The sequence below is a fragment of the Oryzias melastigma genome, linkage group LG6, assembly GCF_002922805.2.
Source record: "Oryzias melastigma strain HK-1 linkage group LG6, ASM292280v2, whole genome shotgun sequence".
Lineage (NCBI taxonomy): Eukaryota > Metazoa > Chordata > Actinopteri > Beloniformes > Adrianichthyidae > Oryzias > Oryzias melastigma.
Genome location: NC_050517.1, coordinates 32,454,442 through 32,478,200, shown reverse-complemented (window position 1 = coordinate 32,478,200; position 23,759 = coordinate 32,454,442). Strand labels below are relative to the sequence as shown.

Below are 23,759 nucleotides of genomic sequence, written 5' to 3'. Positions count from 1 at the left end.
CTTTTCCAATGCCCGACGGCGGGGCTGCCGGCGCAGCTGAAGGTTCGCAGGTTCGAAGTTGACCAGAGTCTGAGAGTGGTCAAATGCTGCTAGCATCATAGCTAATAAAGGCTAACAAATTAAGCTAACAATCCTGAGAGAAACGTTCAAATCCATCACCAGGACAGAGTTTGCTGGATATATAATCTCATTTTTACTCGACATTCTAACTTTCAAGTCCACTAGATAGTTGAGTTAGCCAGTAGAGCCATGCTAAAGCTAATGTCCGACCGTTACAGAATCAGAGATGGGCGGGGCTTTTATACTGGAGCTGCAGATCATGATGAATAAAACTTCAGGGACTTCCACCAGTTGACCAATCACAAAATTCAGCTGTAATACCTCGTCTCAACCTGTAGGAGGCAGCAAACAGGCGGTTTAGACTATAATTTCATGAATTAAACAAGTTTTTTTTTAATTGTCAAAAATTGGGCAACAACCAACAGACGGCGCTTTTGAAGCCTCATTTTTAGAGGTCAGCAGCTAAAAAAAAGTTGACTCTGTGTTTGGTTATCTTTAAACTTAGTAGATTTTAAACAGGGCAGTTCCTCACTACTTAACTCCTTTAATAATTCAATATCGATGGACAGAATCAAAAATAAATACCCACAATTCAATTCAGAATTTTGTCAATTATCTTTAGTTCTGGTATAAAATTTTACGTTTAAAAACAGAAAAGATGGGTTTTGCCTTAATATTAATAGAAATTATGATTTAAGCTTGATTTTTAATTGTTTCTAATTGGATCGTCTAAGTGCAGATCAATTTGATTTTAATTAGTGACTTTTTATTTTAGCACAGCATTCCTTTTAGAAACACCAACACTTTAAAGAAGAAAGATGAACTCATTAGATTAGTCTGGTTAGTTTGACAACAGCCTTTACTGTAATTCATGAAAGTGTCTTTTTATAATTGCAAAAATAGTGCATAATGTTCTTGTGCACATTATGAAAGGTCATCATTATTAATAAGAATTTGTTCTCAGTTGATCCTTCTGGTAAAATAGGTTAAAAAAGGTCAAATAAAATAACATGTGACTTCTTCCATTTTTTCAAACCATATTCAAGGAAAGAGCTACATTTATTACTTTCCTGATTTTCAGATCTCCATTAAAACACCTAAATGTGTCTCAAACCCAATCTTTTTTCCCCACAATCCCACTCTGCTTAACCCTTCTCATTCAAACACATGTGCTGCTATAAGAGCAGTTTCACCTCAAACGAACACTTCCCTTCATCTGTGAGAAGGAGAACACAAACAGACACAAGTGAGATCTGTGATCTCTCCATCAGCCTCATTTAGCAAACACTCTGCTTGATTTTCCTCCCACATCAAGGGGAACTGCTTTCAGATATTTACATTACTAAATGATCTTTCTACTGAAGCTCGGCTCACTGAGAATGCTCCTCTAAGTACTCAGTCATCAATACCACATGGTGCAAAGTGGAAGTGAGTTTGTTCTTCAGTTCGACTAATCTGATGTGATTTGCTTCACTTTACACTTTAATAAGCAAATCAAACTATTTCACTCTTTAATATCTCTTATTCTTTTAGTCTCTGTGCTTTGATCTGATACCTCAAGTCTTAATGAAGATGAAACACAAATTAACTCATGAATAATTCATAAAAAGAGATTTTATTGAATAAACTGATTGTATTAATAATCCATCCACTCGAACAAGCTGAAAGTTGAAGCTGTTCAAATGTGTCGGTCAGTGTTGACTCTCCATCCTGAGATGGTCCGTTTAGTCTGAGCTGTGATTGGTTGTCTGGTATAACACAGTCCACTTACCAAGTCACGACTCAAGTTTTGTGAGCCGCAACTCAAATCTCCTAAACTACAACTCAAGTCTCGTAAGCTGCAACTCGGGTCTCCTGAGCCGCAACTCATGTCCCGTGAGCCACAACTCAAGCCTTGTGAACCGCAACTCAAGTCCCGTGAGCCACAACTCAAGCCTTGTGAACCGCAACTCAAGTCTCGTGAGCCACGACTCAAGTCTCGTGAGCCGAGATTCAAGTCTTGTGGGTCGCAACTCAAATCTCCAAAGCTACAACTCAAGTCTCCTGAGCCACAACTAAAGTCCTGCGAGCCGCGTTTCAAGTCTAGTGAGCCACAGGTCAAGTCTCGTGAGCCGCAACTCAAGTCTTGTGGGTCGCAACTCAAGTCTCGTGAGCCCCAACTCAAGTCTCCTGAGCCGCAACTAAAGTCTCGTGAGCCGGAACTCAAGTCTCCTGAGCCACAGCTCAAGTCTCGTGAGCCGAGATTCAAGTCTTGTGGGTCGCAACTCAAATCTCCTAAACTACAACTCAAGTCTCCTGAGCCACGACTCAAGCCTTAAGAGCTGCAACTCAAGTCCCGTGAGCCGCGATTCAGGTCTCGTGGGTCGCGATTCAAATCTTCTGAGCCACAACTCAAGTGTTGTGAGCCACGATACTTGAGTCACACCTCACTAGACCTGTGTCGCGGCTCATTGAACTTGTATTGCGTCCCATGAGTCTCGACTCACGACCCCCGAGACTTGACTGGAGGCTAACAAGTCTTAAGTCGCAGCCCACGAGACTTGAGTCAGGTGAGCCACTGGAAGTAGTCCGGAGTTGTTCGCACCGCCTGCCGCCTCTCCCTTTCCTCCTCTGGTTAGTTGTACACCAGCTGCAGTAGAGCAGAGTCACTGCAGGCTCGGTAGACGTTTCCTTGACAACCCACCACATCATGTTACTCAACCATAAACGTAGTTTGCTTCTTGTGAAATACAATTTAAACCAACAAATGTTACAAACGTTTGATTTAGTATTCATTTCTTTCCTAAGTGACCGTGGTATAAGAGGGACAAGAGACGTCATTATAGGAAAGAATAGACTCTGCTGTAGTATTTTTACTCTCCCAGTTCAGATGCTTTTATCTTTTCAACACTAAGAGGAGAACTTCAGAGTGAAATCCTCGTCGGCACCCGGACCTTCTGGGTTTCCCTCTGCTGTCCTCCAACACTTTCCTTTTTCCACGCACCACTTGCTGACTTGTTTCATATAGAGGTCAGGCCACACACGGGGGCAAGTGGCGGTTGCGCTCCATGTAATGAATGATTCTTTACCGTGTTTTGACCACCTTGCCAAGCGCACAAGGACACACGATCTCGCAAGGAAAACACTTGCGGTCAACATGTTTCATGTCCATTTATTAAGATTTATCGTTCAAATAAGTCTGTGGTTGTGGGGGGGAGGGCATTAAGTATACATTATGGTGTTTTGGCCGTTGAGCTGAGTATGGTATTTTCATAATGAGTAGTTTTGAGGAGTGGTTGAAGTAATAATCATACTGTTTTGACTCCTTCTCTCTCAGGGGCAGAAAGCAGAAGCAGAGAAGTACTTCCTCAAGGCCATTCAGCTGGAGCCCACGAAAGGCAACTGTTACATGCATTATGGTGAGAGTTCTCTTTGAATGTTTCATTTGGCAGATTAACACCAACTCATGTTTGGAGAGTTTTTTTGACCTGTTTACCTCTCCGTACGCCCATAATCTCAGATTAGTGGAGGGTGGTCACATGATGATGGGATGATTTCACTTTGAGTTCATTATATTCATTGAATTGATTCTCTTTTTTATTTTGTATTGTTTAATATGATATACTAATAGCACAAAGTTCCTTCTGAGGTTTAGTCTCATAACTTTTAGTGAGTAATCTGTTAATCCTGTTAAACCCTATTAGATCCTGAACAGCTTTTCCATCTGAGCTAATGACTCTGCCTTCCATCACTGCACCAGCTTAGACTTAGACTTAGACTTAGACTTAGACTTAGACTTAGACTTTGCTTTATTAATCCCTTTGGGATGGCACCCTTGGGGAAATTAATATGGCAATATGGCTTGGCAATATCTTTAAAAATATATAATTACAAATGAATATATTAATCAAACTGATGCTTTACTGTGTTATTTTCCATCTTACACACCACAAAAAATATAAAAAATTGACACCCTGGACTTTACTGGGTTGCGGTGTAACGGATCATAAAACTCACGGTTCGGATCGTGTCACAGTTTTAGGGTCACGGTTCGGATCGTGTCACAGTTTTAGGGTCACGGTTCGGATCGTGTCACAGTTTAAGGGTCACGGTTGGGATCATGTCACAGTTTTAGGGTCACGGTTCAGATCGTGTCACAGTTTAAGGGTCACGGTTCGGATCGTGTCACAGTTCGGATCGTGTTACAGTTTTAGGGTCACGGTTCGGATCGTGTCACGGTTCGGATCGTGTTACAGTTTTAGGGTCAAGGGTCAGATCGAGTCACAGTTTCAGGGTCACGGGTCATGTTAATACCTTACCAACACAGATTTAGGTCATTAATGAATAATTCTTAAGTATCAATAACTAAGTAGACATAACACTATTTCAGAATCCAAATGCAGATCAAGTATCAGAAACCGAATTGTTTTCATTACGATAGATCACATTTCAGGAGACCAAGAGAGATCAATAAGTTTAATTGATTTACTATTTTTGTTATTATTATAAGGTAATGCTGTTAAATAAAAAGGTTTGTATTCTGTCCTTTGACCAAAGTTGGTTTTCCTTCTTCTGCTGCCTGATTATCAGCTGTAAATGCTTGTTTAAATTTTGAATATCAATTGATCCTTTTTTCCTCCTGTACTGTTTTTTTAATGTAATTTGATTTTTAAATTGTTCAATTTAAAAAAAACCTCCAAATACAAAGCTAGATTAACATTTTATTTGCATATTTTTCCACCCGTTTGGATTCGAATTTAAACAGTATCTCATTTTATTGGAGTTTTTTTTATCTCCAGTTTTATTTGGTGCAGACAGACTTAACTCGGTTGTAAACGTATGTCCAGGCTGGACCTTTAAATAGTTCTGCTGAGTGATGACTTCATAAACGAAGACGTCGGGTTCTTTAAGGCAGTCCCTGACTTTAGTGCTGTACCTACAAATAACGTTAATAACGTTGTTCTCCACATTTGATCCATCCCATGGGGTGAGCTGCAGACACAGCCGCACTCGGGAACCATTTGGTGGTTTAACCCCCCAATCCACCCCCACTATTGATCTGGATTTAATCTCACGACCTTCCAGTCTCATGGTGGACGCTCTACCACAGGGCCACTGAGCTGAAGTTATTAGTGAACAGTTCATTTATGTTGTTGATACAACCCAAATCCTCGGCTCTCAAAGGGTTAATGCTCAAGTTTCAATGTTCGTCTTTGATGGAGCGCCTCTCCCAGGTTGACTCAGACTCACCTGTAACCCTCGGTAGAGATGTTTTTACCAGATGGAAGCCCGTCCCTGAGGTCAGCTGATGCGACCCACCAAAGATGGATGGTGTGCGGCGCTCATATCTAGTGTTTCAGACGGGCTGAGCCAAAAGCAACAGTGTTGGGCTGCGTCTCCCTCTGCGCCTCCACGGGGATTCCGAGTGTTTTAATAGCAGCGCTGTTCTCTCCTGCCCCGTCAGGTCAGTTTTTATTGGAAGAGTCGCGGCTGCTGGAAGCAGCGGAGATGGCGAAGAAAGCGGCTCGCCTGGACAGCGGGGAGTTTGATGTGGTGTTCAGCGCGGCCCACATGCTCAGGTAAGTCTTTGATTGAATTCCTTCTCTTTCTGTTGTTATTTTTAATTTCCACGGCCTCAGCAGCGTGTGCAGTTTGTTCTGTGGGTACATGATGGATGGGCTGGAGTTTTCCATGACAGGGTGAGTGAGGGAGGTCCACCGTCTGCTCGGCTGATCCGCGGGCTTACTCCATTCCTCAGCCCCGTGATTTACTTGGCTGTTCTTCATAATCCTGCTCTCCTCAAGCAGCCGTAGAAGTGCTGCTGCGTCTTAGCACTTATTGAGTGCTAGATGTTCTTGTGCAGTTTGTCAAACCTCAGGAATCTTTGTGTGTCTTCCACTGGAGGACGGATTCCTGATTAAACACTTTTGGAGCGGTGAAAACGTCAGTTGATGCTGAGCTGCGATGCGTTTTTATACTTTACACCTTTATATTTCGGTATTAACCAAAACCTTCCAGGATTTTCTGGAAGATATTTATGATTGTTGTGGCGTAAAACACCTGATGTTGTGCCAGCTTTTGTGAAAATGTTTTTAATATTTTTTAAAAAGCGCATAAAAAATGTATAATACAAAAAAGAAAATTCACGTTCTCGTATTCTATTTTCATTGAGACGTATGGATTAGGAAATACTTCACCATCATCTACAATGTTGTTCTGCTGTCATTTAACTTAAATAGAACCGTGAAACACAAAATGAACTCACAATATCCCAAATAAGTGTATTGATTTACTTTAGAATGAAACGACATTTTCCAGGGAAAAATTATAAACTTAAAAAAGCAGCAGAAGCAGATTAAACCTCAGATCTCCATGTTCAATGATGTCATCAGTAATCGCTGGTCCGCTTGCGTTAGCGCTTGATTATCTATAACAACAGCGTTTTTATCACTTTAAAAAGGTCATGCTACAACAAAAAGTCCTTACTTACATTTAAATGTAAACGTCTGTGATTCAGAGAGCATCCACGTGAAGCAACGCGCTTCTTGGCGCTACGCGGTTTAGCGTCGCGGGGGAGGACTTTGTATTCCTCCGCTTGGAGAGTCAGATTTAAATAATAAACTCCCCCTTCAAATATTAGGGCAGGGAGAAGGGAAGAATTCGAATTGGGCTTAAATTATTTGTATGTATTATCAATTTCCAGAGTCAGCTATGCGCAGAACAACATGTCAGATGGCTCCGCACCTGTGCGCGTTCAGCATCCCCCCCGCCGTGTGCGCAATCGCGCTCAGCACACCCCAACTCTGCTGTGTGCACGCCCACCTTGAAGGGAAAAACAGTCGGAGAGGACTAAAGAGATAATAAAAATAAAGAGATAATAAAAAAAAGAGCACGGCTCCCGAGAAGAAGTCAGAAGGAAAACAAGTCACAAAGCTGCGTCGTCATTCATGACTGTTGTCACAGTCGATTCGCCAAAGTTGCCGTAAAGTTGCGATAAAAATAAAAAGTTACAAGGTGTGCAACTTTGAATTTGCGTTAATAGTTGCGTTCGCAGCATCGCAAAATCCTGGAGGGTCTGATTAACACATTGATGAAGGAGTTGTTAAATTACCTTGTTGGGAGGACCAGTGGCATGGACCCCTCAAGCTTTGGAGTTGGTGAAGATGACCTTACACGGTGTTCAGGTCTTTGAGGTTTCCCTCTGTCCTGACAAACATGAAGGCTGACGCCAAATAAAGCCCACCTTTAACATATAAAAGTGAACCTTATTTTATTAATCTGTCCTTGCAGCCCCGAGATGTCTGTACAAGCCTGATACAACTTTTATTAATCTGAATAAATTCCGATTGGGTCTTTCACTTTCTTCTCATCAACGAACACGCAGAGGTTAGCGGAGGCCAACCTCACAGCTGTTGCGTTTGTGACCATGAGCCACGAGTTCTCCGGGCTGGTAGGCTTTAAATCCAATCCCCTCAAATTTCTGCTGTTTTATCGAAGTGTTCCTCAGTTTTTCACCAAGTTTCCCTCCAACCTTCTGACATGAGATCATGACGGATCTCCACCACCAGCAGTTTTGGGTCGAGTGCTGGTTCCAGGGTCCAGACCTCTGACAGATAAAACAGCTCTGAGTCGTGTTTGGGTTGAACTCATCTCTGCCTGCTTGGCATGGGGTCTTTATCCTGCAAAGTCCTCACTCTTTATGTGTTTGTCTTGGATGAAGGGAGGGAAAAGCTCCGCTCGATTGGGACACGAGTATATCTACACAAGGGAAAAAGGAAGATTACAAGGAGGAACAGAAGCCTACAAATTGGTTCGTGTTATTTACGACCCTCCTGGGCCCTTGGTTTTTGACCATTTGGCTTCCAACCTAATAATTTCTCCCCTCCACTTTTACGCAGTTATTTTTTTACTTCACTGCATGTTTATAGTGTGAATTTAGCACAGGAAAAGTTGGCCCCGGGGAACCGTTTGGACTTCCTTCTAATCTGTCAACTCCAGTGACAATAAAACAATCCACAGGGATGTCAGTGTGCAGCGTAAGGGAGAAGATCGCGTAGAAAACACAGTTTATTTTCTCATAGATTACCATGCAAATTGCAACATAAACACAAGTACAGCAGAGTTGCATTATAACTGAAGGGATTACTCCGTTTATTGGAGCGTGGGGATGTGCGATTGGCCCGGATTGTAAATGTTTGACTGGAAGTTTATATTTATTGGCTGTAGTTTGAATGATAATTGTAGTTGATTAATAAACCACTTCTTCTCAGCAAACAGGCCTTTACTCAAAGGTGAAGGGAGCCAGAGTTTCTTTAAATAGTCCAATTCTTATTTTATTTTCCTCTTGAGTATAGTGTTCTTCTTAGTAAAACGAAACGGCCAACAGTGTAAATCTGAAGGTGTGGAGACAAGTAGTTTGCTATAATAGTTTTCATATACATAAAAGCATTTCTAGGTCTGGGTTTTAAAGTGAAAACTTTTGTTGTACAAAAGAGAAATACATAGAATTGTATTGGATACTTGTGGTAACGTGGCTGTACTGAATGTCAACACTATGAATAACATTGACGTCCATTTACACCACGGACAACGAAAGTTTAATTTTCAAAGTAAAAAAACAACATGACATTTATGACACAAAACGTGCATTTTACAAGAAGGCACAGGTCCTGATCGCCAAAGCTCAGGATGTTGAAAAGACATTTGACACAAATTGATTAATAAAAAGAATGAGATCCCACAAAGCAGCTACGAGTGAAGAGAGCGGAATGAACTACTCAATGTGGGGGTTGTAGGAAGAACCACTCCTCTGGAAATCAGGAGGAGGGGGGGACAGACCAGAGACACAACAGAGATGATGTAAACTGATGGTTGAACTCCCCATTAAACACAAGCTAGATGCACCACAGATGCCAGATAATGTTGTGTAGTATAGTGCAGTATACTGCAGTATAGTGGAGTGTAGTATAGTGTGGTAAAGTATAGTGCAGCATAGAACAGTGTTGTGTGATGTAGTATAGAATAGATAGAATAGTGCAGTATAGTGTTATTTTATGTTGTATAGTACAGTATAGTGTGGTGTGATGTAGTATAGCATAGTGTAGTATAGTGTAATGTAGTATAGTATAGTGCAGTATAGTATAGTGTGGTGTAATGCGGTATAGTATAGTGCAGTATAGTGTAATATAGTGTAGTATACTATAGTGCAGTATAGTATAGTGTGGTATAGTGTAGTATAGTATAGTGTGGTATAGTATAGTGCAGTATAGTATAGTGTGGTATAGTGTAGTATAGTATAGTGTGGTATAGTATAGTGTGGTATAGTGTGGTATAGTATAGTGTAGTATAGCCTTGTTTGGTGTAATGTTGTATAGTATGGTGCAGTATAGTGTGATATAATGTAGTATAGTATAGTGGAGTATAGTGTAATGTAGTATAGTATAGTGCAGTATAGTATAGTGTGGTATAGTGTAGTATAGTATAGTGTGGTATAGTATAGTGTAGTATAGCCTTGTTTGGTGTAATGTTGTATAGTATGGTGCAGTATAGTGTGATTTTATGTAGTATAGTATAGTGCAGTATAGTGTAATGTAGTATAGTACAGTGCAGTATAGTATAGTGTGGGTTAATGCGGTATAGTATAGTGCAGTATACTGTGGTGTAATGTGTTGTTGTATAGTGAAGCATAGTATAGTATACTGTGGTGTAATTTAGTAAAATACTCTTCAGACAATGTAATTGTCACTCTAAAATTGCAGAATAATGTTGGATTTTGGGTGAATAAACTGAAAAAAACGACTTTACAACTGTAACTGGTAACAAATAAATCTTCAAAGTAAAGTGCAGATTAATATTATCATTTTCAATGTAAATCTATCAAGTGTTTTTCCTAGATAAAAAAATAGGCTGTAGTTCAGTTTACTTAAGAAGTTCTGAAGAAAAAAAAATTTTGGGCACCACATGTATAATAGTCTGCTTTTTGTGAAAAGTCGATCTAAACACAAAATATATGATTTCTTAAAGTACTACAATTTATTGAATATTTATTTTGTAAGTGGTATGAGCGTGATAATGCCCTTTGAAGTGTGAATTATCAGAAATTAATGCATTATGTGGAAGAGGACAGGTTAGGTTTCCCAGACATGCATTAGTTTCTGATAATGCACACTTCAGAGGGCATTATCACCTTCAAATATAATTCCATTCTTTGTGTTTTTATCTGAATGTTGTGTTGATTTTGATCTCCTCCCAATAACGCCATAAATTAAAGGTGATTAAATACATATGCTTGTAGCACGTAACATAGCATAGAATATTAAATCGTAAGAGTCGCAGTTTGATTGTCAAACAATCCAAAGATTTATTGAGTTTAACATAAACAGACCAGCACACATCAGATGAATCAAGAGTAAATTTGACACTGAAGTTTGGTTTATTGGCTGTTCTATGCCTGGACACAATTAGCGATTCAATGCTAAAGCTAGCTTGTAAATGTAAGCTACAGTTTTGGTTTGCATAGGTTTTTTTTCTCAGAAGTCTTTAAGTTTTTAATAAGACTTTGACGTGTTTGTTTATCTAGAGAGACTTCTCTTCAAAGCTCCTCCCCCAGCGTGTCTGTGAGGTACCAAACCTTCAGTCTCTGAGCTGTTCAGTCAAGCGGGACCGGTGTTGGATGTAACCCACTCGGGTCAGCGTGACTTTGATCTGGAAACCTGCAGATGGTGATCATCTAATAGATCCTGACAGCTTAAATGAAACCGTGAATCCAAAGCTTTTGTTTGCTTTGATCACGGTGACTTTAGGGGCACCCCCGCCCGCCGTCGACCAGGCCGTCCTTGACTTTGTCAGAGCAAAATTATTTGCAATTAGAGAATTGTTACCATCAGTGATGCTGGAGAAGCAGATTTGTGTGTAAAAGAACAATAAGCAGAGCAGTGAGAAAATGAAGAAAGCGTTTGTGTGTTTTGGAGTCAGAACAGCGTCCATCTTTTCACGGAGTAAATTTGTTCAGAGCAGACTGAACTTCTGCAGGAATCCAATAACGCAGATGTTGTGACCTCCAGGCAGAATCAGAGCAGGAGAGCTTGTAGTGATGTTATCAGGCCACAGATTCGGTCGTCCTCGCAGCCTGCAGGCGCTGGGACCCGCCTCCCGCCATCCCTCATGCCGCTCCCCATGTTATTTCCTCGCTGACCCCTGAGCACCAGTAAACACGGCGGGTTCAAGGCCTCATCCGAAGCCAGGGGCAATAAAAATGAGTAACGATTGTGTCTTTCCCTTTTTTCAGGCAGGCCAACCTAAACGAGGCGGCGGAGAAGTTCTACGCGCAGGCGGCCGGCCTCAGACCCAACGTGAGTGAAAAACTGTTGGCGCCCATTGCGCCTCACTTTGATGGACACTTTGCAATCACAATCTGGGTGGCGTTCCAGCGTCATTAGCGGTCGCCGCGCTCCCTCACAACGGCCTCCATTGTCTGTGGAGCTCAGAATAACGAGCGTTTGGTTTGTAGCGCGCCGCCAGCTTTGCTTGTGCAACATCCATCAGCAGCTTCAAAGGAGAGGCCAGATTGGAAAGAATAATGATAATAACAGTCAGTCAGTGGACGGAGGAATCCCGGTTCTGGAACGCTCTGGCAGGACGGGTCCGGCTGTTTAAAGAGAGGCGGGACTGTTTAGCATGTGGTCAGCCTGTTTGTTCCTGTGTGTTGATTACCCACCTTCAGTTTTGGATTAATGATCAAATATATCCTCTCAGTGTTATACAGAGATTACAGCTCAACTCTGCATGCACACAAACCCTCACATTATATAAACAAACAATGACAAACATTAGAAAAAGGTTCATATAACAGAGGAGGAGGAGCGTTCTTCTTCGTGTCAAATCAATGTTCAAGTATTTTTTAATGTTTGAGTTAAACTCAGACGAAAGGAGAGAAATAAAATACAAAATGCAGTTTTTTTTAAGTCCTAAATTTCTCTGCTGAGTAAATTTATAAAATTATTCACAAATTGGAAAATTGTTTTATTTCGCCCAGGGCTCCCTAGAAGAAGACCATTTAAATCTTAATGGGACCCACCCTGGTTAAATAAAGATGAATAATAATCATTAACTTTATTGACAAAGAGAAAATACATATTAATAAACATTAAAACAAATGTAAATATGCCAGATTATTGTCGCAGGTGAATTTCCATCTAAAATCTCTTGGAAGGTTAATGTTAAAAAAAAAAGAAAAAACAGAGTTTAAGAGAGTACACAGAAAATTATAAAACTAGTGCTGTCATGTGATTCATTAATCATGACCTGTAATTAATTATTCTAATTAATCAATTTTAAAAAATACCCTTCGATTGACCAGTCAATGCAAAAACAAAATGTATGTTTTTTTTGTTTGTTTGTTTGTTTTTTTTTTTTTAAGTTTTCAAGCAGCAAATTTCCCTCTTGGTAGAATGATCCATGAACCTTTCTGAACAGTAGAGTAAAAAGAAAGTTTACTACAATAAACCATTGGGGCAAGCTACAAAAATAAAAATAAAGCTGTAAATCTTAAATATTCTAATATTACGATAGTTAAAGTTGTATATTTACAGGGAAAAAAAAGTTTTTTTATTGTTCTGGTGGTCCCAATACTTCAGGAGTGTCAAATTCAATCACACAAGAGGCCAAAATCCAAAATATAACTTTGGTCGCAGGTCAAACAGGATACACATTTATTGAACACTCTAAAACTACATCTTTAAAACTTTAAAACCGTAACTTTTTAAATAATTATGAACTAGATATATAGCATCACCTGTGAATGCTAGTGTGAATGCTGGAAGCTGAATTTGGCTGAAAACGCTGAAGCTAATAGCCAGCTAAATGCCAAATTAGTCTAAAACATTAGCCAAAACAGCTAGCATGTAGCTGAAAAACCAGCTAAACTTCCAAATTGCGTAAACAAATAAAAAAAGCCTAAATTAGCAAAACAGCTATCGTGTAAATATTAGCTAAACTCCAAAACAGCCTAAAAATCGCAAAAATAGCTTAAATTAGCCAAAACAGCTAGCATGTAGCTGAAATATTCGCAAACTCCAAAACAGACTAAAAAATAACGACTAAATAAATATCTGATCTTCATCTCAATCCATTTATTTGCCTCATTTCTGTATTAAAAGTAATCTGTTCCCTCTGTTTAAGGATTTGATTTTCTTGTGTAAACGTTAAATTCTCTCTTTAGTTTCTCTCATAAGTTCACGCCCTTTGACCTTTTCCTTCTATTCATAGCCCGTTTCCCTCTAACCTGTGTGATGTCAGTGCGGTTGGGTCATGTCCCAGCAGCTTCACATCAAACGCTGACGCTTCGTGGTCCAGCTTTGCTTTTGCTCCCTTTTTTAGTGGAGGCTGAGGGGATACAGAGCAGCAGGAAATGAGAAAAAGATAAATACACGGAGGCTTCTGACAACTCTGTAGAGAGAGGCAGGAGTGAGGGATGCATTTTTAAAAAGATTTAGATTTATGGGGGAAGTACAGAAGGAGCAGATGAAAACCCTTCAGGGCAGATTTTTGAGAAATCCAGCTGAAAGTTTTGTGTTAGTTCATCGTTTCTCCTGTGGATTTCCTAGTTTAGCCGCTTCATCGTTAGTCCCTAAAACCTTTCTCTGAATTAGGATCATTTATAAGTCGATTTTGATGCTTATTAGCCCTTTAGTGAACCCAGTTCATGCCTTAAAACAGGGGTACCCGAACTACGGCCTGTCCCGGCCCCCCAAACTGTTTCATTTGAATAATACATTTTTACCGTTTTTTTAGGCAAATTTGGCATTTAGCTAATATTTCAACCATACGGTAGCTGTTTTAGCTTCATTTTCCCAGTTTCTAAGGTTAATTTTGTATTTAGTCAGTACTTCAGCTACATGCTATCTGTTTTGGCTAATTTAAGCTTTTTTCAGTTTTTTAGGCTATTTTGAAGTTTAGCCAATATTTTAGCTTCAGTGATTTTAGCTATGAATTAAGAATCTTCAGCTACTAATCTACCGCAGGTAATGCTATACATCTAGTTTTTAAATGTTTTACTATGATTTTCTCTGTGAAGATTACATAAATGAATTATTTAAAATGTGTCTATGTGGCTTTCTGGAAAACTATAAATCTTTACATTTAGGCTGTGATTGTTACACTTTTTCTGTTAGTCTACAAACTGATCCCGGCCCCCATCAGAGAAGAGAACAGTTACGCCGGAGTCACACCGGACGCGATAGCGCCACGAAGGGGAGTGCGCGCCGCTTCGCGGCGCTCTATTGGTCACACCAGACACGATTTTTTCCGCGACGGTCAACGGGCGCTTCTGCTAGAGCTATTGCTTTTTTTGCCATCATGGTCAATAACCAGGATATCTCCCAGTGTTTCTGCTAAAAGGAGATGGTCTCTGCCCCTGTTGACACAGACCCCGCCCCCCAACTCCGCAGTCGGCCCACTTCATTGATCGGTTTGTGCGCGCGTGTGCGTGTCTGTCTGTTTTGTTGTGTGTCTGTGTGCACGCACGCGCTCCCACGTGTTTCCGTCGGTAAATTAATAAACTAAAAATATTACCTGATGTTTCTTCCAAGAAGAACCGCTCCTCTGCCTCTCTCTCGTTCAAACGCAGCCCCATGCCCCGCTCCAGTGTCCCCCCACTGCATTTGGGGGCCCCGTCTGCCCTGCTTTTTTTCCTCCCAGAACCCTGCAGCCCAGCACACCCGCTCCAGAGATCTGTGGTGTCCGGGGTGGGGGCTCTCGCGCACGCGTGTCTGTGTGTTTTGATTGTATGCATATTTTCATCTCTACAGTCTGTTTAGACACAAAAACATGATCACATTTGTCAATCGTGGTGTTTTATTGTGAAAAATTGGTTCTATTTTGAAAATAAACCGGATTTTCTCATGTATTTTGATGCAACTTCCTGCCAGTATTGACGCGGAGCGCTCGCGGCTCGCGCACAAAATAGGCCAGACGCCGAAACGTTGCGCTGCACCGCGCGGACCCTCTGCGCCGCTCTGCGTCGCTCCGCGCCTGGTGTGACCGACGCCATAGGTTAACATGGGCGCCGAATGGAAGCGCACTCCTTCCCGCGCCGCTTTGCGGCGCTATCGCGTCCGGTGTGACTCCGGCGTGACTCCGCCGTTATGTGGCTCTAACAAAACAAGTTTGAGGACTCCTGCCTTAAAAGTAGAGCTGAGAATTGATAAAAATTAATTAATCGCAAACATGGGAAGAAATTAATCGCAATTAATGGCAAATAACTATTTTTTTGCTACAATATTTGCCGACCACTTATCTGCAAATAATCACAGTATGAAATCACAGGAAACTGGATATTTAGAGCATTTATATTTAAAACATTTATTTTTAATTAGGGCTGTCAATTTAAAGAAATCAAGTGAATCCCTTTTTGTGTTATGATTAATCACCATCAATCACAATGTTTTATTGGGTAAATTCTGTGACAATATGCAGCTCAGTGGAAGCCTAATTCTGCAAGGCAAAAATGAAGGACTTCTCCTCGAGGTGCAGTTAATTTGCGTTAATGAACATTAACGCGTTAATTCTGTTTGATTAATCGCGCGAGTTAATGCGTTAATGTTCACAGCCGCCTTTCTTCCCAATTTGAGCCATTAGGTCTCAAAGGCCAAAAATCAAAATAATAAAAGGAAATGGAAGAACACATGCAGGCAAATAAAATCATCAGTAATTCTAACGTCTCCTAGATGTTAAATTATAAACTCTGACATTCACCAGGACAACCACAACTCACTTAACATATTACAGTCTTTACAAATTCCACAGAATACCATTAGAGCTGCACTTTTCCAGCATTTATCCATTTGTCAACCATAACTCTCGGGTACAGTTTCATGTGTGGCCCTCTCCTGGTTACCTTAAACCATGTCCATGTGTATAAACAGGTATTTTTTCTGAATTGATTCCCCAGCTTTTTTTTTTTTTTTTTTTTTGTGGTTTCGCCCTTTAAAACTGCGGGGTCAAAGAGACGGTAATTTATTGCATAAACAGTCTAAGAAGCAGTCCAAGAACATTTTCAAGAAGTTTTTCAAACCCAATACTCTAAATCTAAACTGGACTTCCTGCTCTGTCCAGCTTCTGCGTTGGGAGAAAAACGTGTTGCATTTTTCACGTGCTGCAGAGTTTTCTCACTTTCAGCAGCAGCAGCGTTCTGTGATTTATTCAGCCTTTTTTTGCCTGGAGGAGCGCAGTACTGCTGGACATAATGTTCCCATTCAAACTTTCATGGTCCGAGCTTCATCCATCCAACCTTGACAATGGAAAAACACCGGGATGTTATGAAAGGAGGGAGTGTGGAAGAAGAGGCAGTCAGTGAACACAACCTGCAGAGCGGCAGAAGTAAGACGGATGGTTTCAGCATCAGCTGGTGTGGAAACGACTTCCTGTTTGTTTAAAACTTGTAAAGAGATTCCACTTAAAAGAAATAAAATATTTCAAACTTTGGTTAAACAATGAGGCGTGTGAGGGACGTTCAAGAACGCTCTGGATTCTTGAACACGAGTATGATCACATTCTCACACCAAACGCAATTCACGCGACAAATTCGCTGCTCGTCAAAAATGTGTGGCCTCGAGGGCCGGTGTCCTACATGTTTTCTGCTGTTGAAGCTCCTCATTGGCTCAACACACATGATCCAGGTTATCAGCAGCAGATAATTCAATTCAGTCTTATAATCTACAGCCCAATATCACGATGCGATCAAGTCAGTGGACTTACTGGTAACTGTCCAAAGACATAAAGTATAAACAGTAGCTGGTTGATAAACTAAACTAATAAGACGCGGTTTCTGGAAAACCAGCAGGAGACCGGCCCTGGAGGTCTTGAGTTGGACTCCCCTGCAGTAGATGGTGAAGATCAGTGTTCCGGGAAACTCTCCGAATGATCTCATGAACCCAGACATGGAGACAGAATTACAGACGCTTTTGCAGAACTTAAAAAAAAAAATATTCTTTATTTTGCAATCGATTCCCGGCCCTAAAAATAATCATAGTTCATCAATGCTTCTATGGAGCGATGAGGCTGAATACTTTTAGCAGTAGCTCCTCCCACACGCAGAAGGAGTGTCAGGTTTATTAACATTTTTGGACGTGTGTCGAAATCGAGGCAGATTTGACATGCAAACAAATTGTGAAGCTTTATTTACCTTCCTGCAAATGTAGGTTTATAGAAATGGAAATAGAGTTCTGTGCAGGATTGAAGTTCTCCTTAACTTTGAACCCAAACGGTGATCAGATGGAGCTCCTCCTTCGGTCTGGGTCTTCTCTTTGTTTTGGCACGATTGCACAACAGACACTTCCTGGTGACTCACCCAGCACACTGATGAAGATGATGATGATGATGATGCCCGTCGGCACCAGCAGAAATAAACACTTGATTATTGTAAAGCCACTTCAAAGCTCTGCCGCCCCCTCCCACATTCATCCCACAGACCAGAAGCAGAAACACGAAGATCGGTCACCAAACCAAACACAGTCTGGGTGATCCGACAGCAGGGAACCAAAACTGCCCCCGGGTCTGCACCCCCCCCCCCATGTGATGATGTCAGGGAGCAAGTCTAGACCAGGAGTCTAGAACCTGCAGCTCCAGATCCACATGTGGCTCGTTTATCTCTCCATGGTCAAACATTGAGAGATGACCCGGCCATGTCGACCCGAACCAAAACTATCTAAAGAAAACAAATAAACAAAGCCCACAAACTAAGACTACCAAACCCCAAACTAAAATAACAAAACCCAGCAATGTAAGACTACTGAGGACAAAGAGGGGAAAAAAATAATATATATATACATAATTAAATAAATAAAAATAGCATTTTTTTAAAGTAACGATTACTTAATTAGCTTTTATTTAATTTAGATTAGTTAAATGTATAAACAGATGGATAAGTAACATCTTGAGAGAATGCTAGTTTATATTTCTGCTTTTGTTCGTGCCAAAAAAATAGACATAATTCAAATTATTAAAAAAAAAAAAAATGTCATGAATCCAAATCCAAATTTCTTAAAGGCTAAAGTAAGACTATGCGGCATCTTCTAGGTTTTGATCAGAAGGAAACAAACCAAAATGGCTCTTTTCTTTAACACCCGAGACGTCACCTTTGACGCTTAAACAAAATATTTAACATACTGTAACTTTTCAACCGCTAACTCGATCAACGTCATTCCAGTAGATTGTGAAGGAGAAAAGCAGCGCGCGCACAAACGCAGAGTGACCCAAAGGCCGATCCCACCAGTTCCTGAATCGCTACCAGCTCTAGTGAGCGCCTGCATGGAGAAATGGCATCAGCTTACTCGGAAGTGGCTCGAAAATACTCAATAATTATCTTCCAGAGCAGTGAAGCGGTAAGATTCTCCGTATTCAGGGATGTCTCCAGTCTTTAACCCTTTAACCCTTAAACGCAAAATATTTAACACACTGTAACTCTTCAACCGCTAACTCGATCAACGTCATTTCAGTAGATTGTGAAGGAGAAAAGCGGCGTGAGCTCACGTTACACCAAATTAAAGAACAAAAACAGTGGAGCTCCGGTGTTAAAGGGGTCATTGAAGGCTAGCTCTGAAGCTACGATCACACCGCCATCGGAAACTTGCGTCTAAGCGACTATTTCCAATGAAATGTCTATGGAAAACGTTCAAAACTCATGTTTGTCAATCACTACACACATTTTTTAGACACTATTTGGGCTTTACTTACAAAACGTGTCCATCAAACATGTTGAAATTTGAATATTTGCGCTGAAACTCCATCGTTTCAGCTTCAGAATCCTCTGGAATTGCGTTAATTGTGTAGTTCAAAGTAATTCTGCTGTCGCCGGAAATTTCCCTGGTGTTCAAAGTGAGAAGTTTGTTTGTTAATCAAATTATGTCTCCAATTTAAGGATCATTTTTAGTCACTAAATGCTCATTAAGCCGCCGGCGACCCAATCATTTATTCCTAATGAGAGGAAATGAGCTATTTGTGCTGTAAACGTGTTGCTAAAATGCTGTCCAACGTTCTGGTGTGTTCCAGTACCCAGCAGCCTTAATGAACCTGGGCGCCATCCTCCACCTCAACGGGAAGCTGCAGGACGCTGAAGCCAATTACCTGCGAGCGCTGCAGCTGAAGCCGGACGACACCATCACCCAGTCCAACCTGCGCAAGCTGAGGAACATCATGGTGAAGCAGGGCCTGAGGACTACCGGCCCCTGACTTCTGCACGCCATCTGCACGCCAGACGGCCGGCGAGCTCCGCAAGCGCCTCCGACCTGCAGCGTTCCTCGTCACCACGTGGAGTTTATGCTTCAACAATCTTCACGAAGGATGAACTCAGAGCTGCTTTACTGGTTTAAACGAACGTTCCATCCAGAAGATGAAGAAAATGGATCATCTCTAACCCAATAGTTACTTCAACCGCCCATCTGCTCTTAGTTTCACATCCAACGAGTCGCTTTGATTTGCTGGTGAGATTACACACACACTTCACAGTGAAGTTCAAATAAACGAAAGCGCCTGGGAGCTTCCTGCTCTCGGTGAAACGTTTGAAGAAGGGAATTCGTTAAATCATTGCAGGCAATGATCAGCTGGAAGCCACAGAAGTCGGATTTTGTCGGAGTAAAAAAAGAAAAAGTTTCCTTTCAGAAGTGGTGGTTAAGTTATTATAGTGTCCAGAAAATGATTAAAAATGAAACTAAACGTTGCTTTGTGGTGCTAAAAAAGGGATTGAATGCCTTTAAAAAGGAAACTTGTCATTTTCTTGACTCAAGGGGCGTCATGATGCCGAGTCTCTCGTCCAATAATAATCCATGACAGCAGCACGACACACGTGTCTATTCCAACACCTGGCAAGTCTTCAGTTTGTGGAAAAAAATCCACAAAAACAAGAAAAGTTGTTTTTATAGACGGGTGATTCTAGCCGAATGTTAAAACTTCGCTGATGCACAACGGAACCATCATTTAAGGGAAGCGTGACATTGTGTTTGTGTCGACTGAAAATCACACAAATCTCAGTAGCTGCGTTTCCATTAGCATTGGAATTTCGATGATAAATTCTCTTAATGGAAACACCACAATTTCAAAGAAAGTTTTCTAAAAAAAAAAGGTTTTTGCGCTTAGAGGAAGTGGTTTTGGGGGCGTATCCAAATAGACATTTTTCACAACACGGCAATGAAAACACTTTTGTAAATAAATGCTCTTCGTGGTATGAAGTGTTTTCTCTGAACGCTGCAGAGCGGGCGCCACGACAGCTCATTATAAGTTACGCATCATACGGAAATCACGGAGGAGCTGCACCAAGTTTCATCTTTGCTGCACTTTTCAAGCCGGCAGCCTGAACGAGACGCAGACGTCTCCTTTGATGATGAGCGCGAGAGGATGGAGCTTGTATTTCCAAACAGGAAAAAATAAATAAATAAATAAAAAATCCAGCTGCTCACTTGTTAGAATGGCAATTATTTTAAAAAACGATTCTCACGCGATAGGGCTGCACGGTGGCGCAGTGGTTAGCGCTCTTGCCTCACAGCGAGAAGGCCCCGGTTCGACTCCCGGCTGGGACCTTTCTGTGTGGAGTTTGCATGTTCTCCCCGTGCATGCGTGGGTTTTCACCGGGGACTCCGGCTTCCTCCCACCGTCCAAAAACATGCTTCATAGGTTCATTGGTGACTCTAAATTGCCCCTAGGTGTGAATGTGAGAGTGAATGTGTGTGTGATTGAGGCCCTGCGACAGACTGGCGACCTGTCCAGGGTGAACCCCGCCTTCGCCCTTCAGTAGCCGGGATAGGCTCCGGCACCCCGCGACCCCGAAAGGGATGAAGCGGTCAAGAAGATGGATGGATGGATGGATTCTCACGCGCATCTGATGAGACCATGAATGGACTACATGCACTGCACGTGCGCTGCCACACTTCAGTGATGTCACTGAATCAAAAATAGTTGTTCTCATCCATCGCCGTGTTTCTAAAGACTTACTGCGTGAGTTGGTTTGTGTTTCATCGAAAAATTATGATTTAATGGAAACGGTGTCATTTTGAAACCGTTTTTTCAAAATTTCGATGAAGTTTTGCTCAAATGTGTGATGGAAACGCAGCTGGAGAGAGAGTTTGTACAAAAATGGAGTTCTGATCTGTGCTTTTTCAGGGTTGGTTTCTGCAGGTCCCATTCTGATCATCGTTTGATCCGTTTTCAAATCCTTCCCAGTCGTCTTAATTATGAAAAGCAAAACTTGTTTTCTAGGACATAGTTTCTGCAGAACGGCAGGAGTTGGCGCCCTCCCCATTGCTGAGAGCACTCCATTAACCTGCTAGCTTAATGCCTCATTTCCACCGAGCGGTCCGGACCAGACCGGACCGAGCCGGACTGGACTTTTCCATTACAAAATGGACCGACTGGTACCGTTTCTGGTTCCCCGTTGGTCGTAGGTCCACAGAAAAATAGCATGGACCCATTAGGAAGCATCCGACCAACACTTTTCCCGACTCAAGATCCAAACACGAAGTTTTTTCCTCTTTTCGGCTGGATCCCCCCCCCCCACAATCTTCTTCCATGGAATAACAGATTCAGGATTTCCCTTCTGGGACTGGAGGCACGCCTTGTCCTAAAACACGGAGGAACCTCCCGTTTCCGTCTTAAACTCCACGTCCCGCCGCCGAAGAACGTCCGTCACCGATCCATACTCATCAAAGACACTTCCGATCTGCTCTATTGAAGAATGTTGGAATTTTGCTCAAAACAAAGATTTTTTTTTTTTTAAATTCAGAACAATTCAGAACTATTCTGCCCCATAGAGGCCGCCCTCATCCATAATGAACCCTTGATCTGGATTATAATGATCCTCCGCGATGTTGCAGCCCAGTCTTTTATTCAGGAGAAGATTGAGGTCAACAAAATGAAGAAACAAATCAAAAAATGTACAATATTCAATAAAGTTCCACATTCAGCAATTTAAGTCATACAGAGAACTCGTTTACCCTCAGCGTCCCGGACCAAACTGAAGTCTCTCTTAAGGAGCAGACGTGGAGAAAAAATAAAAATCCAGGAATGCGTGAAACCGTGAATAAAGAAACACGAGTTAACACTGTATATGAAATACCAAAACCCACATATGAAGGAAAAAAGGAGAGATGACGACCTCCATTGTTGTCGTCATCTTTCACTTCAGTCTCACAGACACGTCATCGGTCTACGCCACACATGTGACTTGGAAACGCTCTCTTGAATTACCAGGACCGTTCTGGACCCGTCCGGTCCGGACCGGACCGCTCAGTGGAAACGAGGCAAATTACACAGTTCTGAACCAGAAACCATAACTTAACATAAACATAACTTCTATCACACCTGCAAGCTTTTAAAACCACATTTGAATAAAGAAATATAACTTTAAGCTCAACCGTCTTTATACAAGTCCTCCATCATGAAAACAAATGCAACAAGAACAAAAAAACACCTTTTTCATCTTCACCTTCTGCCACCTTTAGAGTTTTTGTGCTTCTTTGTTTTTGCACCACAAATTGTAAATGATTCACCTGTGTTACCTAGCAACAGAACCAGCTGGCACTGTGTTTGTTGATGTGATTTGAGGGACGTTTGTGTTTGTGGTCATCAGGTTCAGACCGCCGTAGCGCCTGCAGTCCTGTAGCAGTCGCTCCTCCGTTAGCGTGGATGCGAGTCACCCGTCGTGTGGTTACACCCCTCCCCCACCGTGAAAACCTGCTAATTCATGTAGATATGGATATAAATGGAGTTCTGTAGTGAAGGATCGCCGTGGAGTGAAGCTTCACTCCGTGTCTCTGCTCAGGGATCTTAAGCAGTGGGTTGTTGTGGAAACTTGTTCACAGAGTGTTTACTAAATTAAAATGTATTTTTGAAAGTTGTATTTGTATAAATTATCAAGATTTGTAACCCCTTTTTGTAATATAAAGATGAACCATGTGCCAGAATAAACTTTGTTTTCTCTTTCCTGATGTTTTTTCCACAATAAATGGATGGTGATCTGCTCTGTGTGTCCTTTGAAATCCTGAAAACATAAAACCTTCTGGTGCTAAACATGAGTCAGCTCCACGCTGGGCGGTCTGCTGCGCTCAGGAGGAACTGTTACTGTCGCTCTTCACAAATTAGCAGAAAAGTGTAGTAAAAACAAGTCGGACGGATCGCCGCCGCTCTGATCTCCGCACAACAAAGACGACGTAAACATTCCCATGTGCTCGGCGAGGAGGGCGGCTGGTGATTCTCAGAGCCTGCTGACAAACAAACCAGGCGTTCGTGTGAACGCAGCAGTCGCCGAGGCTTCGCACGCCGCCCCCCGTGATCTCAGCTCGCCGCGCTGCAGCTGGACTGGAATGAGCTTCCAGACGCTTCATCCTCACCACACAGGTGCTCCTGACGCTCCGATCCTAGTAAAAGTTACTGTCAATAGCCACAACTTTATAAAAGCTCCAGACTCCACGGAGCTTCTTGATGTGACCACGGAAATGCGAACGGCGGCTCATTTGACCGCAGTTGGAAAGGATTGTAAATCAATGAAAGAGCATTTTGATGTTAGCTTTGATTATTTTATCAAGAACTCTGAGAAACCAATGATTGAATGTATTGATCACAGTCAATAAACATTGGAGAATTAGCTAAAAGAGTCTTTGGTGAACTGGAAGGAGAAAGAATCAGGATTTTGGAGGAAGTTCTGTCCATGAAGATCTTCACTTCCTCGGATCAGA

At 41.7% G+C, this 23,759-nt stretch overlaps 1 protein-coding gene and 1 long non-coding RNA gene across 4 annotated transcripts in view; one reads left to right on the top strand and one right to left on the bottom strand.

The window, feature by feature from the left end:
- tmtc2b (transmembrane O-mannosyltransferase targeting cadherins 2b) overlaps window positions 1-23,043 on the top strand; it is a 134,331-nt gene extending 111,288 nt beyond the window's left edge. The window contains exons 9-13 of one of the 3 annotated variants that reach the window (XR_002920355.2): window positions 3,377-3,458; window positions 5,504-5,618; window positions 11,327-11,390; window positions 19,087-19,517; window positions 22,655-23,043. Coding sequence is in view for 2 of the 3 variants with exons in the window: in XM_024282310.2 (XP_024138078.1) it covers window positions 3,377-3,458; window positions 5,504-5,618; window positions 11,327-11,390; window positions 19,087-19,266 (441 nt within the window). In the remaining variant the exon portion in view is untranslated. Of the gene's footprint in view, window positions 1-3,376; window positions 3,459-3,743; window positions 3,805-5,503; window positions 5,619-11,326; window positions 11,391-19,086; window positions 20,540-22,654 lie in introns of those variants that run through there. The other 2 variants (XM_024282310.2, XM_036212559.1) reach the window with 2 other exon arrangements.
- LOC112152626 lies at window positions 7,313-16,753 on the bottom strand. The gene is made up of 3 exons (XR_002920356.2): window positions 16,210-16,753; window positions 13,322-13,422; window positions 7,313-7,797 (listed from the first exon to the last, which is right to left on the bottom strand). It is a non-coding gene; the product is annotated as an uncharacterized LOC112152626 (long non-coding RNA).
- Window positions 23,044-23,759: the final 716 nt, after the last annotated feature.